We start from the raw sequence: 18,264 nt of genomic DNA, 5'->3' as shown, positions 1-18,264 counted from the left end.
TAACAGACGTGATGAGCTCAAGTTCGAGCTGAGTTAGTGGATTCCAAAAATCAAACTCCGGCGAGACGTAGGTTAACTACATCGGTTAACCGAACTCGTTAAATCGTGTGTGTGTTTTTTCTCGCTTTATCTTTCTTCGTTTCTATTCTGATCTGAGAAGACCTAAATCAACTAATTCAATCATAACACTCATATATCGCTTCGAAGCTTTTTTATTTTGTTAATTTCCAGGAAAGAGTTTAGATTTGTCCTTTATCGTTTCAGTCAAACGAATAAAAGAAAGAGATTAGAATAGAGGACTCATTTTTTTCTGTAGGATAAACATAAAAAAGGCAAATATAAAAGTGAAATCAAATCTTAATGGGATCCACGTTAATTTGATTGCTAGTTAATTCCAATGCACTCATTCTTAATCATTAGGGCCGAGAGGGGTGTAAACGTACAGTTTGCTTCTTTGGTTTATTATAATAAGACTATTACATTACTTAATAATCTCTTGGTGTTTAAGGTCGTAAATATATAATTTTAATATTTAGATGATTGGATCCCTTAAATTCTTCACTTGACATAAAGTTATATCAAACCAAATTCAAATTACTCACCTTTAAAAGTCTTAGTATATTAAACCGTTGATCTCAAAGACGAGATCCAACACCAACACCAACACCAACGCATAGCAAAGTAATTATATTTGTATATTATATAGTATTCCTAATAACAGGGCATTTTACTCGATTAAATTTTGATTTAAATTTTAAATTATTGGAATACTTTATAGTTGTATCCTGATTACATCATGATACGCACTTTATATAATTAGGCCTTACAGTTGTTACATAAGTAAACAACGAAATGATTAACTTATTTTAATATTGGATAAAATATAAAGTTCATAGATACCGTTGACCATTAGTTTAAGTCCTAAAATTATATCTCCCTTAAAATGATAATGACAAAATAATCATAAATTCAAACTTGGCTTCTCCGGTTGAAGTCCTCCTCCTCCTCTGTTTCTACCGAACTTTTCTTCTTCTCTCTCTATAAACTTCCTCCTCCGCCGTAACCGTAACCGCCATCATCCGCTCTAACTGTTTACTTGTTAAAGAAGATTGTTATTTCACATGCATCCTTTTTGTTGTGTCTCTACTGTCTCTGACCACTCCTCTTCGACACTGTTGCCAGAGCAACCGTCCTTCTCTATGTACGCCACCACCACACCCGAGACTCCATTCGGTTCCGCGAGATCTCAACCGGTTATAACCCGGTCTGCCTCGCAACGTTATAACCATCCCGGTCCATCTAACCACCATCATCTCCTCCACAGTCTCTCTTTTAACCACCAAAACGTCTTTGTCTCCGATCAGCAGGTACTACTTGCCTTACCTCCAGCGGCAAGGGAAGCACCGGTTGATGTTAAAATCAACGATATCGCCGGGAACTCTATATCCGGAATATTATACAAATGGGTGAACTATGGGAAAGGATGGAGACCAAGATGGTTTGTTTTACAAGATGGAGTGCTTTCATATTATAAGATCCATGGACCTGATAAGATTGTTGTTGTTCGTGAGACTGAGAAAGGATCAAGAGTGATCGGAGACGAGTCCACTCGTATGATCTCCAGGAATAACCGTCATGCCGGCTCTAGCGCCAACCACCAACTCCGACGCAAGCCATTCGGCGAAGTCCATCTTAAGGTATGACTACATCATCTATGCAGTTTTGATGATATATAAATAGTGCCACAATTTGATTATGTACTCTGTATAGGTATCATCAATACGAGAGAGTAGATCAGATGATAAGAGATTTTCAATATTTACCGGAACCAAGAGGCTTCACTTACGTGCAGAGACGAGAGAAGACAGAACAGCTTGGATGGAGGCGTTGCAAGCTGTCAAAGATATGTTTCCAAGAATGTCCAACTGCGAGTTGATGGCACCGACCAATAGCTTAGACATCTCTATAGAGAAGCTTAGGTTGAGATTGGTTGAGGAAGGAGTGAGTGAGTCAGCCATTCAAGACTGCGAGCAAATCACGAGGTCTGAGTTCTCAGCAGTTCAGAGCCAGCTTTTTCTTCTTAAACAGAAGCAATGGCTTCTCATTGATACACTCAGGCAACTAGAGGTATTTATAACCTTCCAAAACATTAATCCACTATATGTGTCTTAAACTATTATAAGAAATTGATGTCTCTATGTCATTGTCTAGACAGAAAAAGTAGATCTTGAGAACACGGTTGTAGATGAGACTCAACGACAAACTGACAACGGAGACTCAGGTGACTTAAGACACAAGATGCTTTTCTTTACTACAACATGTTTCTATCTTGAGCTGATGTTTACTTGATTCCTTCTATTTTGAAAGGAACTATTAGTGAATCCGAAGATGATAATGAACAATTTGATGAGGCTGAGGAAGAAATTGATACGTGTGACTCTCTTTCTTCAAGTTCATTCAAAAGTATTGGATCCGCTTTTCGTACATCTTCCTTCTCCTCAGATGATGATGGAGTTAATAATGGTTTTGAGTCATCAGAAGATGATCTTGATCCTTCTATCAAGTCTATTGGATTTAACTATCCTCATGTCAAACGACGAAAGAGATTACCTGATCCAGTTGAAAAAGAGAAGAGTGTTAGCCTTTGGTCAATGATCAAAGACAACATTGGCAAGGATCTTACAAAAGTATGTCTTCCTGTTTACTTCAATGAGCCACTATCTTCTCTACAGAAATGCTTTGAGGATTTGGAGTATTCATATCTTCTTGATCAAGCATCTGAATGGGGGAAAAAGGTATAATAAAAATCTGTAGATGAGCAAATATTATTTAGATTCTTTTATGGTAGTCTCATGGTTTTGCCAACATCAAATGAACCTTCTCAGGGCGATAACCTGATGAGGATTCTGAATGTAGCTGCCTTTGCTGTATCTGGTTATGCATCAACCGAAGGAAGAATTTGCAAACCTTTTAATCCAATGTTAGGGGAAACATACGAGGCTGACTATCCTGATAAAGGCCTTCGATTTTTCTCTGAAAAGGTTTGTTTTTTTACATGAACAGCTTCACTTATTAAATTTTGGTGAAGATAAAAATATACATAACATTTCTCTTGTGAATTTTGTTGTTAGGTGAGTCATCATCCTATGATTGTGGCATGCCATTGTGATGGAACCGGATGGGAATTTTGGGGAGATAGCAACTTGAAAAGCAAGTTTTGGGGTCGATCAATTCAGCTAGATCCTATTGGTTTGTTGACTTTGCAATTTGATGATGGTGAAACTTTTCAGTGGAGTAAGGTATATGAATCTTTCTTTATAGATAGAAAAAAACATATGTGCATGATATGAAATGCTTATACACTTATGCTCAAAATATAGGTGACTACATCAATATACAATCTCATACTCGGTAAACTGTACTGTGATCACTACGGAACAATGCGGATAGAAGGTAACGGTGAATACTCATGTAAACTTAAATTCAAGGAACAGTCCATGATCGATAGAAATCCACATCAAGTTCAAGGTGTAGTAGAAGACAAAAATGGGAAAACAGTGGCTAAGTTGTTTGGGAAATGGGATGAGAGTATGCACTATGTGTTGGTGAATCAAGTAAAGGTGAGTGAATCTCATCTTCTGTGGAAACGAAACAAACCTTCCGAAAACCCGACAAAGTATAATCTAACAAGGTTTGGGATCACGTTGAACGAGCTCACGCCTGGTTTAAAGGAGAAGTTGCCACCAACAGATTCAAGACTTAGACCAGACCAGAGGTATTTGGAGAAGGGATAGTTTGAAATGGGGAACGCGGAGAAGTTGAGGTTGGAACAGAGACAAAGACAAGCGAGAGAGATGCAAGAGAGTGGTTGGAAACCAAAGTGGTTTAGACAAGAGAAAGGAAGTGAGAGTTACAAATACAATGGAGGTTATTGGGAAGCTCGAGATTCTGGTCGTTGGGATGATTGTCCTGACATCTTTGGTCAAGTTCACCAATCCATAAAGTAAACGAGACCTACAAAACTCCATTTATCTTCATCACTAAATATATATTTCCATTTTTGTATGTTTGTTGTTTTTGTTGTTTCTCGCGTTCTTCATGGGTATAATTTTTTACATACCATTTTTTTTCTTTCTGTCAAGGAGTTTGTGATGAAAACAACTTATTTCTCTTTAGATTTTCTTGATGTCCCTTAAAAAAAACAAAAAGAATGAGGGGGTTCTATCATTGATTTTAAAATACTTATCAAAATTATGTGTTATTGGTTCTATGATTTACAAATACTTGTTAAAATCCCATGTTGTTCATTTAATGATTTGTTTTTGGATTTCAAAACCCCAGCATGTTTTAAATGGATTTGAAAGTGTAAAATAAAAGGATTCAAATCCAAGTATAAAACATGTTATTTCAAAATCCATGTCTTTTGATTTTTAGAATTTACAATTTCATATGAATTTAGAAATCACATCTCCAATAACAGCTCCAAAGATTCTTGCACTACAAGAAAACAGGCAAATAAATAGCGACTGCACTATTAGTCACTATTTAGTCGCTAAACAGTGTGTTACGACAAAATAGCGACTAAAACCAGTAGTCGTAAATCGAGAGTCGCTAAAACTAATAGTCGTAAAATTAGTCGCCAAATAGCGACTACATTACGACTATATTGCATAGTCATAAATTTAGTCGTAATATAGTCACTAAATTTAGCGACTACTCTACGACTATTTTACGACTTCACAAAATAGTCATAATGTAGTCACCAAATTTAGCGACTAATTTACGTTTATGTATTTAAATAATATTGTATTTATACCGCATTATATATATATATATATAATTTAATAATAATGTTTATTAATTTTTTTTAAATATATATATAAGTTATTGGATAATGGTTTTTTTTTGGAATGAATTGATATTAAAAATTAAAAATACCATATTTATTATTATGAAACCAAGATATTAAAAAAAATACATATTACAAAATAAAACTAAAAACATAATTAAAAATAAGAATACAGCATACTACTAGAAAAAGAAAGTAAATATTAGAGGTATCTTTGGGGAAAATGCAGAAATATCAAGGGCTAATGGCAGATCACATACTCTGTCATCTCATTGACAGTTATAAAATCCTTAGACATGGATTCTTCTTCATTTCTCGTGTGCACTACAAATGTGGGTTGTTTTGGTAATGGAAGATCTGATGTTATGGTGAGCATAGCCAGCAGCTCTAGTGTATTTGGTCTGTCTGCAGGTTTGTGTTGAACACAAAGCAAACCAATCTGGACACACCTTCCAACTTCAGATGGGTGACAAGACTCAGCAAGAACTTGGTCCAAAAGATTGACTTCTCGGGTTTCACACCAAGACTCCCATGCCTGTTTGTTTAGTTTCATATCTTTAGAATACAAGAGCAATTACAAACCTCTGCAAGTGCATAAAAACAAGAAAAGGTACTTACATATGCAAGAAGTGTTTTTCCTTCTTGGCCAAAGCTGAACCTTGCGATCTTCTCTCCGCTGATGATTTCTAGCAACATAACTCCGAAGCTGTAGATGTCTGATTTCTCAGAGAACATTCCAGCCCATGCATACTCAGGAGCCATATATCCTCTGTGCAAACATCAAATAGTTTATGTATGACTATCATGATTATGAATCTTGTTAGGCATGTTTTCGAAGAATGGTTCTTACAGAGTTCCGACAACCCTGCGAGTTTATCCTGATATTGGGTTCCCTGGCACATCCGAGCCAATCCAAAATCTGATATTTTTGGGTTCATTTTCTCGTCCAGAAGAATGTTGCTGACCTTCAGGTCTCGGTGAATAACTCTGAGGCGTGAGTCACGGTAGAGATAGAGAAGTCCACGTGCAATACCTTGAATTATATCAAATCTTTTTGGCCAATCAATCTCAAGTCTTTTTCTTGAATCTAAGATATAATTAAAAACTATCAGACAAACAGTTCCATATAAATATATAAAAGTTGTTGATGGTAAAGGAAGAATGTAAGAAGGGACCAACCAAAGACAAAAGTATCTTCACCATATACTCATAAATCAATAGCTTCTCTTCTCCTTCGACGCAGTACCCCAAAACCCGTACTAAGTTTCTGTGTTGAAGTTTTGAGATGAGTACTATCTCATTCATGAACTCCTCTTTGCCCTGTCCAGAGCTGCGAGAAAGCCGTTTTAGTGCAATTTCTCTTCCATCTTGCAGTTTCCCCTGAAACAAACGGTAAATGTCATCTAAAAAAAACAGAGAAACGAAAACAGCAAAGAGAGTAAAATCGTTTCTGACCTTGTAAACATAACCAAATTCACCATGTCCAAGTTTGTTAGATAAACTGAAACTATTGGTGGCAGTTTGTATGGTGTTCATCTCAAAAAAGACTAAACCTGGGAAATCTTGTGATTTCAGATCATTCCACCAGGCATCCTTTGATATATGACCTGAAATGAAATGTAAGTTAGATTCACGTGTTAGTGCTTAATATCTAGCAATCAAAACAAATACAGCAAAAAGCACATCATATACTGGTCTAAGCAACATAAATGAGTCTGTGTAAGTTTAACCAAGTAAATTTATCGATAAGTCATCAAATGAATAAATGAACGACAAGAGATAGTGGAACAGTAAATTCATCGTTCTTTTACCATTATGTTCCACTCTGCATCTCCAGAAACCAAATGCGCCAAAGCATAAGATCACAAAAAGGGTAAGGCTCACTGTACTAGCAATAATGTTCTTCTTGCGCTTCTTTCCATCTGAGAAATATCAAAAACTTCAATATCACTGAAGCAGAATACAAAAGTTGCAAATGACGAAGGTCTTTGAATTTATCTTCCATGCTATACCTAGTTCAGAACGTGCAAGACGAATTGAGACTCTTGAATCCAAATACTATTGTAACTGAAATTTCAAATCTCTATATCGAAATTGAGACTCTAATAGCAATGTGAAATCCCTAGGAATCTAGAGCCAATTTCTAAAAGGGAATCGAAAGCAAAAAAAAATTAATTACGATAGGGAAATCGAGAGGGTTGCGACCAGTGAGCTTCTCTTCTCTTCCTTAGTTTACATCACGGTCAGCATCGTATTGACGAGCTTCGCTCTCGGATCTGAGATCCGCAAAAATGCTCTGGTACCAGATCTAAAAACTTGAGAGGATGAAAACAAAGACAAGATGAAGATCGAATAGAATGAAGCAACGGGCGAAGGAGAGAAAGGAGAAAGAAGAAAGAGAAGGGGAGAAAGTTAATCCCTCGGTGAAGAAGACGAAAGAGAAAGAAGAGGGCAGGAAAAAACCTTGTCCGTTGGATTAAATTAATCAACAGTTGATAGTGTAATCCATGTATTTTCATATCATCCAATAAGAAGCTTTCATTATTTAAAGAGTAATTTGTTTGATCAAAACTTTATACTTATATATATTTTGCAATTCTCTGGGTTCATAATTCAGGAAATGAGATTTGAAATTTATGATCTGGGAATTAGGGTTTTGAAATTTAGAAGAATATTACATTTGATTTAAATTTAAAAATAATTTGTTTTAGGTTTTAAAATGACTCAGTTTAATAAATTTTGTAAGTATATAGTTTTTGGAAAGATTGGTTTCTATGTAAATACAAAATAGTTTTACATATTGGTTTTATAGATATTCAATAATTATATTTTAGGTGAATGATTAATGATTTAATTTCTATATATAAGTTATAAAGGTTTTAAATTTAAGGTTAAGAGTTTTGGAGCTTAAGTTTTGATAAAAATATAGGATTTGGAAAACTATAGTTTTTTGGGGTTAAAGTTTGGGAAAATTAGTTTTTCTTTATATAGCTATTAAACATTTGTTTTATGTATATATATATATATACATAAAGGTTATGGTTTGGTTTTATGTATATATATATATATATATATAATGGTTATGGTTTGGGTTTATGGTTATTTATAAGATTAAGAATTTAAACTTCAAGATTTAGATTTGATGATCTAGGTTTTGAAGTTTTTTGAGGGTTTGGGTTTTAGGGTTAAGATTTAAGATTTGGGGTTAAGTTTTAGAAAAATAGATTTTCTTTTAAGCATTAAAGCTTGGTGTTATGTATATATAAGAATGGTTATGTTTTAGTTTTATGGTTTACGAAATAATTTCTAAGATTAAGAATTGAATGTTCAAGATTTAAACTTTAAGTTTATGATTTAGGTTTTGGAGTTTGGTTAAGGGTTTGAAGTTAAATTTTGAAAAATTTGAGTTTCTTAAATAGCGACTAATATACAACTTATTGGCGAGCTTTACCATGAGTCGCATCTTAGTCGCTAAATTAGCGACTATTTAACAACTATATGTTCCGTTATGCAATAGTCTTAAATTAGTCGTTAAATTACGACTAAATTACCGACTACTTACAGTAGTCGCAAAATAACGACTATTATATGACTAAATTTTTGTAGTCATAAAATTATCGTCAAATAGTCGCTAAATAGTTGCTAAAAATCGCGACTATATATAGTCGCCATTTGTAGTCGTAAAAATCATATTTTCTTGTAGTGTTGTTAAGTGAAATAAATAGTCTAAAGAAGGTGTATGTGCTTAGGCTTATTCAAAGTGTGCATAAAGTGAACAGTCAAATTGATTATTCGCAAAATAACCTTCCACATTTTATTTTTTATTTACTAATAATTAACTTCAAGTGTGTTGGGTGTCTAATTTCATCATATTTCATGTTCAATTTTTAGATAAAATGCTAATTTAAATAATATCATTAGAATTTTGATACTCCGTAGTGTCTTTTGATTGCTTATGATCTATAGAATCTCATTGCAGCGACACTCCATCTTAGAGGAGCTTGATGCCATTTCTTGCACGACTTGCAAGCGACGATTGGCCAACGGCCTATACCTTCAACGCGAAGTGTACCGTCGCAACACTGAGGAGGAGTAGGCAGGTATAGCTCTCGCGCACTATCTTGTTGTCCCAGAGACACTCAACCAGTTGGTCTACACTCGGGCTCACGATGATGGATACATGGAGGGTTACGAAGATGGTTACGACGATGGTTACGAGGATGCATATGACCAGTGGCGGATGTAGGAAGTTATTTTGTATAGGGCACAAATATGATATAATTAATAATATTATTTTTATATAATACAAGTATTAAACAAATATATATATAATTTAGATAATATTGAATCTTTAATACATTTTAAGATTTGAAATAAAAAAATTGAACCATAAAGTATTGTTTATATTAAATTATAATAATATTTATATACATATGTTAGATATATATTTCAATTTGTTAATTTGAAAAATATAGCCGCAATTATAAAATTCACTATAAAATATAATATATTTAAATTTACTTATCGATCTAACCATATGACACAAATGTAAAATCTAATAATAATAAAATAACTACAAAAGGATATATTTTTTAATGTTACTAATTTTACTGACATTTTTTTCAATTAAAATATTGCAATGAATAATTAGGAATTAAATTTGTTAGAAGTCAAGCTGGAGAAAGAAAATAAAATAGAACTAAAGCATATAGTTTTAATTTGGGAAGAATTTTAAAAGTGAAATAAGGGAAAAGAACCTGGTAGTAAAAAAGAATAACAAAATGAAATTAGTAGGACCAAGGACTCGAACTGCTGTCCGAAGATAAGATATGAGGGACTCAATTGCCAACTGAACTAAAACATCTATCAAGCTATTACTACTAAGTACTAAGTAATGTATAAAAATTAGTATGGGGCACGTGCCCCACCTCCTCCTAAGGTAGATCCGCCCCTGCATATGACCAATATGCAGAGTAGTGAAGTTTACTTCACCTCTCAAACTCAAAACTCTCTTCACCTTTTACTCAAACTCTCTTTAAACTCTTTTTATTTGTCTTTCGATTCTCTATTACTCAACTTCTCATTATACTGAATTGATTGTTCTATATAGATATCACATATCGTCACGTACACGTTGGTCAAAGAAGCAAATTATCATATAATATTTATTATTGTTTTGTTTGGTTTTTTACGTAGTTGTTTAGTATTTTAGTAATAAGTACATTTGGAAATTAAATTCGTGCGTTCAATATGATTAATTAACATAAATAATTCATATATCCCTGAGTTATTAAAATATTTGTAACTTTTTAGCATTAGCCATGACTGATCTTTCCTCAATTCTACATTAGGATATAACTTTATTTGACAATTTGCCATTTTTGATTTTCTTACTTAAATGTTTGATGAATATCGTATAGGAATGATACGTTTTCAGGATTTGTTGAATTACATAATTAACATTGTATGTACAAAGACTAAATTGTGATATCTTTTAATATCAAACTAAATCAAAGTTAGAACTTTTTTATGAAGGAGATTTAAAGTTTACATGAAAATAGCAAACCTTAATTTGGCTTAAAAGATCTTTTGGATTAAAACTCGAGTATATGTTTGACTTATTTTATGATATTTTTGGTACTTCCAATTGATAACCAAAATTCTAAATTTGAAAACATGAGTTTGTTCAATATACTTAACTTTGTACTCCTCTTTAATTTTCTTTCGATTCTTTATATCTCAAACTCCCATAATGTTAAATCGACTTTATTTTTTTTTGGTTCCCCTTGATATAGAGATAAGTTGAAATTTAGTACGTTTTACATATAAAATTGTAAAAAATAATGATATCACTATTTAGAATTACCAAAAAAAAAACCTCAACAAAACTTTTATTGACCCATGATCCGATATGTCAAATTAGAGCGGTCGTATTTAAAAATCATGATTTAATTTTATGATTTAGTTTTTTTAGTATGTATTATATTGAATAAAATATGATATTTTAGTTGTGGATTTATGCAATTAAATATCTTAACATAATATTGAATATATTAAGAACAAAATAATACATGATGTCTACAAATAAATAATAACATATCTAGAAAGAAATATGTGTAAATGATATTGAATTTCTAGTTATTGTCAAATACCATGTTATAACTTCTATTATAGAAAATAAGTTTTTTTAAATTCTAACAGATTAAAATATGATTTAATGTATTTTCAAAATTTGAAGTTTAAAATTATTAATTTTTATTGAATTAACAAGTGTGAGTAAATATATTTTGAAGTTTTATTGGGTTTAAATGCCATTAATTTCAATTTTCTCAACATTTCTCAAATAATAGCATCACAAAAATAAATTTTATTTTCAATTTAGAAAAAGAGGTGCTTTCAAAAAATTCAAATTAACTTCGAAATTAAATAAATTATGGAAATACTATTAAATTAAATTCGATTTTGTTTACAAAAAAAATATTTGAAGACACAATGCAAATATAGTTTTTTTTAAACGGTTATGAATTTCAGAAAAATCTAATTTTAATATTATTTTGATTTTGATAATCTTCATAGAGAAAATAAAAGTAGTTATTTTATCCTTAATATGATTTTATTTTGTTTTTAAATATTATTTCTCTAATGACATTTTCTGTAATATACCACATGACAGTAAGATTATTTTGCTAACAACATTGCTTAAATAAGTATATAGAAATACACACATTTTTAACTATTACAACTCAGTTAGTTGTTGAGATGTATGTAAACTTTACAATGTTTGATCACTTGATGACTATCCTCGAACTTGAGATCTAAGTAAGATTATGAAAGTGATACATTGTTTCAGGGTTTGTTGATAGGAGGAATTGTTGAATTACATAATTAACATTGTATATACAAATATTATTGTAATATCTTTTACTATCAAATTAAATCAAAGTTAGAACCTAAAAATTTGGCTAAGAAGATCTTTTGGCATACCATTTATAACGTTTGCGAACCAAATTTTGTGTTGGAGCGTCGACCCATATCATGATGTAGTGTCGCTCGACACCACAAGATGGTTCTGGCTGCAGGTTTGGATTATTTTTGCGAGCGGTTTACTGGTTTGGTGGAAAACCAGAACCCTAGCTTTATAAGGGGACAAAAATCTTCTTATCCTTATTACGTCTCTTGGTCGCAGCTACCAAGGGGGAGGGAGAAAGAGATGGAGTCGTTGCCTCCAACGAGAGGTTCCGAGTTTGTTTGTGGTGTGAGGAACGTAGAGGGCTGAGTTCCGGTTGTGCCGTAAGAAGAGGATAAAGGATTACATCTTCCTCATGGGTGTGGAGGAAGAATGTAATTACTTGGTGTTGGATTGAGAGAGACAAAGAGGCTCTCTCATGGCTGTTATACAAGTAAGTTGTGTTGTTTTCGTGTTTAATCGATTAGGGAATCGATAGTTGTTAACAATTAGGGTTTTATGGAAAATGAATCTTGAAGGAAGGTGACACTAACACTTGCACATGGAGTGTGTGGACTAGTTAGAAATGACTAATTCATGGCAACATTTTGAGAATGAAATAGAGTCCGATTTAGCTGAATTATGGTGGGTAGCTTCGTGGTGCTACAGGATCCATATCCAACGGTAGGTTTGTGGAATGAACGGTTGGTTTGTGTTTTAATCAAGTGTTTGTATTATGGTTTGGCATAGACGGTTTTGTGGTAAGATTGGGAGTGTCGAGCGACACCAAGGTAGTGTTGGTCGACTTTAACATGTTGTTGTGTGTTTGGATCATAAGAGAATGATTGGAGTTATACTTGGATGGGAGATATCGACAGAAGTGATGTTGTGGGCGTCAGTGTCAACCAACACTAAAAGAGTGCCGATCGACACTGTGACACCCCAGTTTCAAAGACTTGTAAAGAGATTTAAAAGAATTTATTTGGCCACCTAAGTCTCCAGAGTGCACTTATCTTTTTGGTCAAAGGTCCTGAGAGAACTTCAGAGTTAAGCGTGCTTGAACTGGAGTAGTCTCAGGATGAATGACCTTCTGGGAAATGACTGTCGGAACTGTGCAAGTGAGGACAAAACACATGGAAAGATCATGTGGTGATTTGTAGGGACGGTAACAAGTCATTAAAGCCTCCCGAACGTAGAAAACCGGTCGTCGGATATTGATGGGCTCACGGGCCTATTGAGAGGACGTTAGGCCCATTAAGGAAAGTGAGCCCATGGACTGGGATTAGACATGGGGCCCACTGAGAATTGGCGGTCGGGGCGTTACAAATGGTATCAGAGCCGAACCTAGACGAGCGTGGAGTCGAGTGGGCTGACACCATTGGGGTGACGGTCTTTGTGCGTAACGAGGACATTACGATATGTTATTGGGGGTGAATTGTGACACTACAATTTTAGGGACTTGTAGAGAGGTTTAAAAGAATTGATTTGACCACCTATGTCACCAAAGTGCACTTATCTTTTTGGTAAAGGGTCTCGATAGAACTCCAGAGTTAAGAGTGCTTGAGCTGGAGTAGTCTCAATATGGGTGACCTTCTGGGAAGTGACTGTCAAAAGATCATGTGGTGATTTGTAGGGACGACAACAAGTCTTTAAAGCTTCAAGGACGTAGCAAACTGGCCGTCGAATATTGATGGGCTCACAGGCCTATTGGGAAGACGTGAGGCCCATTAAGGAAAGTGAGCCCATGGACTGGTATTGGACATGAAGCCTATTGAGAAGTGGTGGTCGAAGCGTTACAAACACCATGTGTGCTGGATCGCAAGTTGTGCATTGGGCGACGATGACACCAGGTGGAGGTGTCGATCGACAATGGCGGAGTTGATAGTGAATTGGGTTATTTGTGGTGAAGTGTTGTCCATGGCTGGACGAAATCAAATATTCCAGTCCACCTCTCTTGTTACTCAATTGCTAGGAATGGTTGGTTGTGCAACTCATAACTTGATGAGGTAGGGTTTGGTGTATTTGTGGAAGTTTTTGTAAGAAGCAATTTCTACACCGATTCTCTCGTCAGAATTATGGGATTCCAGTGAGATCATTTCTCGTGGATCCTATGTGAGGATTGTGAATCCGGGTATAGTCGTCTCAGTTTGGTATTAGAGCATATACAGTTCTTGGACATGCTCTTTAATGGAAATAGACTTGTCTAGGTCGGTTAGACGCGATAAGTGCTACCGAAAAAGCACAGAGGTGTTGTTGAGATATTTGATCCAAAAGTGATCAAGTAAGAAAGAAATTGTTCAGATAATGTCATCTAAGAACGGTGTTCGAGAAGTTAAGTTGGGAACGTACTTCATCAAAGTGGCTTGGAGTGCCACAGATAGTAGGTCAGGAACTTGCATGCATGTCAAGAAGAGGTATGAGATTGTGGCTAGTGTGGGTGTCGGTTCAACGGGTGCTGTGAGTGTGGCAGCAGGTTGCTCATGCCCAGTTGACCATATTGCAAATTTTCTGACAATGCTGGTGGGAGAGGATTTAATAAGATGATTAGTTCTTATGGATTCTTGGTGTGTGTTGGAGTTTAATGATTATGCAGTGATGGAAATGGGAAGTTTTAAGAATAATTAGAACTTGTCCATTTACAGATAAGGTATGTGTAAACACCTAAACTTGTTGGGATATTTAGAGGTTGACCTTATGAGTGGTCATAGTTGTGTTGATATTCCAGTGAGGGAATATGGTGGTTGGTAGGAGATTGCGATGTTTTACGCGAACCACGTGAGGTAGTTCACTCGACAGATGCTTATAGACGTTATGAGTTCTTACTCAAGAGGAATGATTAGTTCTCCGTTGGAGATTATTAGTTCTCCTGAGGAGATGATTTGTTCTCCTGAGGGGATAATTAGTTCCCCTTGCGCACCGCGGGCTTGAGGGGTTACGAACCTAAGAGCAGCAGAGGAGATGGTTAGTTCTCCTGAAAGGATGATTATTTCTTCTGAGGGGATGAGTAGTTCCTGATATTGAGATCTCGAGGGTGATGACCCGTGAGTGAGACGGTATGGCTCAAAGATGACAGTCTGAGAGTGCAGGCGATGCGGCTTGAAGGTTGCGACCTGAGAGCGGATGAGTTGGGAGCAAATAATGTCTAGGACGTGGATATGAGCATAGTGACTGGATATAGACTTCGAAGTTCAGAAGTGATCTCGGGTTTTGGTTGTACTGGCTAGTGGGATCAGTGTGTTATGTACCGTTGGGTCGGTTTGTTGTGTGAACCGTTGCGACGGTGGAAACATTTTGCAGTTAGATTGTGGTGTTACCAGATTCGAGGAAAATATTTTGTTAGAAGGATGAACAGTTTGGTTTGTGATTTAATAAAGTGTTTTTATATATATTATGGTCTATTATAGAAGTTTTTGAGGTAAGATTGGAGTGTCGAGCGATACCAATATGTTATTGTATATTTGGATCATAGGAGAACGGCTAGAGTTATGTTCGGAGGAGGAGAAATCGACGAAAGTGATACATTATGTTGTTAATTATAGCTATGATCTCTCAACACTACAGAGTCAAAAATGTTGTTTATCTAGTAAATATTAAAAGCCCGCTTGCGACCCGGATAAAATATACAGGCATAATCTAATACTTCAGCTATATATATGTGTGTGGAGGGCTCTATGACAATAAGAACAAAAGTACTACTTATTTAATTGACTGTTAATTAAGTTTATATTAGCATACGATAATATGAATATGATCAAGCCGCCGAAGCAACGTCAACGTCACAGTCGTCGTCGTCATCGTCTCCTCCGATCAGGTAGCTTTGTGTGTTTGTTTCTGATCTACTAGTGGGCTTTTAGTGTTGTTTGGCGTTATATAGAGCTCATGATATATAGCAATTTCAGGTATACCTATATTCTCCAAGAATATTACGTCACGTGATCATGAAGTTATCATTAAAGTCCAATCTAATTATTACAAGGAAACATTATATGGAAAAAGTTTGATAAAAAATTATGAGATAGTCACTTGTTATATGATTTTATATGTATTTTAGAAGATTTCAGAGTATTGTTAAAATCACTTGTTATATGATTTTTTTTAAAAAAAATTAAAATAATCAATGATTTAAAAAATTAATGATTTAAAAAATTAATGATTTAAAAAATTAATGATTTTAAAAAATCACTTGTTATAAGTTATTCAACTTGTAATTCATGTAAAATTATTTAAAATAATATACATTCTCTTGTTATTCAATCAATGATTTACAAAACTTACTTAAAATTTAGTGTTATTCAAAATATTAATTTTTTTAAAAAATGCTACTTTGAATAATTCTACAAGATTTTTCCTTGTTTTTTAGTTGAAAAAAGATTTTTCAGGTAGTTTTTTAAACTCTATTTCCTGGAAAATCAAAATTGAAACAGAAAATCGATTTATGCTCTCACCTAGACACGTCTTCTCCTTTGCTCCAATCCCACCACTGGTGAATTTGTTCTTGGTCTCTATTAATATGCAGAATACAATGTAAAATTCAAATAGTTTCAGTAAAACTCAATATAAGATTTTTTATATATACATGCATGCCAAACCTAGTCTTGTATACAAAGCTCGGTTTTCAAAGTTAATAACTCACGTGATCGAGACAAATGTCAAATTAAAAAAATATAATTACAATAAATTAATCATTTAAAGAATTTTAATAAATATAAAAAGATAATTCTTATATGTATATAAAAAGATAATACCAGCTATAATTTTTATAAAAAGAATTAAGGAAATTATAAAATTAATTAATATAATACTATAACCAAAGAAATTATATTAATCCTAAAAAATGTAAATACTCACCTTTATATAAACAAAGGGAAAATCACATTTCAAAACCTTCAAAGTGTCGTTGAATAACACTTTAAACCTTGAGATTTTTTCACTAACATTATAAACCTTTAAAATGATTTCACTAACAGTTTAAACCTTTAAACTAACTTTCCTATTTGCACCGCCATGAAAGATGACGGAACAGTAATATCCGTCAACGTGAAATAGTTAAATTATTCTGGTTTGATTTAAATACTTGTTTGATTAATTAATTTAATTTAATTATTTATTACGATTGATAAAATAAATTAAAAATACACTAAAGCAAAAAAAATGAAGAATCAGAGGTACGGGTAAAACATTTGACAATTGTAAAGTTGAAGACAAAAATATATTTAGAGGAATCATTGGTTTCTAATGAGAAATCAATCGATTTGAATCATAATCCAGTAGAGATGCATTTATTTAAAGGATTAATAAAGTGAAGAGTAACATCGTAAAGTTTTGTTTACAATGAAAATGAGCACAAATATATTTTTATCTTTTTATTTATTTATAAAACTAAAACTAATTAAAATTTAAAATAAATTCCGTTATTTTTATGGCGGTACAAAAATGAAAGTTAGTTTTAAGGTTTAAAGTGTTAGTAAAATCATTTTAAAGGTTCGAAGTATTAGTAAAATCATTTCAAAAGTTTATAGTGTTAGTGAAATTCTCTCGAGATTTAAAGTGCTACTTAGTGACACTTTTAAGGTTTAAAACGTGATTTTTCCTATAAACAAGTAAAGCAATGTGACAATTTTGATAAACTATATTATATTTTTTTAAAAAATTTTGTTTGCCAAAATTTAATTATAAGATCAAAATTTTCTTTACAAAATCATATTTTTATATGAAAATTATTAAAAAATATAATACACATATTTTTTAATATAAAAAATAAAAATGTTATTCAATAGGATTGAGTGCATAGAATTTAAATCTAATTTTATTATTATGTAATATACACTGACATTGTATTTTAAGATAGAGTGTGTGAACTCTAAATCCGGTTTAAAAAAATAGATTATAAAATTTTAGAATACAACTTAAAATTTCACATATTTATCTTATATCTTAGTAAATATATATATTGTTTTAGTTTATTTGATTTGTTTCTATATAATATATATACGTAATTAGAAAATATATTAAGTATAAAAAATAAGTCAAAAAGGTCTTAGACATTAATTCATAAATAAAATTTTCCAAAAAAAAAAAAAAATTAGTTGTAGAAGTTTTCTAGACTAAAGAAAATGAAAGAAGACATTTATAAATTAAAATATTTCGGATATATTCTTTAATGATTTAGGTTAAAAGCTCAGACTGAGGGATGAACACAGTGACGGCTGAAAAGATGAGAGAACCATCGTTGAAGAAAGAAGAAAGAAAGACGAGGAAATCATCTCCGACGTCGTTTTCTTTGTTACCGTAGGACGTTGCGCTCAACTGTCTCGCTCGTCTCTCGAGAACCCAATATCCAATATTGTCTCTCGTCTCCAAAAGTTTTAGATCACTGGTGGCTTCGCCTGACCTCTATGCCGCACGATCGGAAACACCGTGGAGTGCCTTTGTGTCTGTTTAAAAATGAAAGACAACCGTAGCCCTAGAT

General features: G+C 33.4%; 1 protein-coding gene and 1 pseudogene across 1 annotated transcript; one reads left to right on the top strand and one right to left on the bottom strand.

Annotated features, from left to right (window-relative positions):
* Positions 949-4,213, top strand: LOC104700371 (oxysterol-binding protein-related protein 1A-like). Its single transcript, XM_019227535.1, has 7 exons — positions 949-1,697; positions 1,771-2,127; positions 2,212-2,281; positions 2,368-2,795; positions 2,886-3,041; positions 3,132-3,299; positions 3,381-4,213. Exons 1-7 carry the CDS (start codon positions 1,122-1,124, stop codon positions 3,792-3,794), a joined length of 2,169 nt encoding a protein of 722 aa, XP_019083080.1. The 5' UTR covers positions 949-1,121; the 3' UTR covers positions 3,795-4,213.
* LOC104700370 lies at positions 4,985-8,312 on the bottom strand (annotated as a pseudogene).

This window comes from Camelina sativa, chromosome 7 (assembly GCF_000633955.1).
Source record: "Camelina sativa cultivar DH55 chromosome 7, Cs, whole genome shotgun sequence".
Classification (NCBI taxonomy): domain Eukaryota; kingdom Viridiplantae; phylum Streptophyta; class Magnoliopsida; order Brassicales; family Brassicaceae; genus Camelina; species Camelina sativa.
Note: the sequence above shows the minus strand (reverse complement) of the source record. Positions and strands in the feature narration are given on the sequence as shown.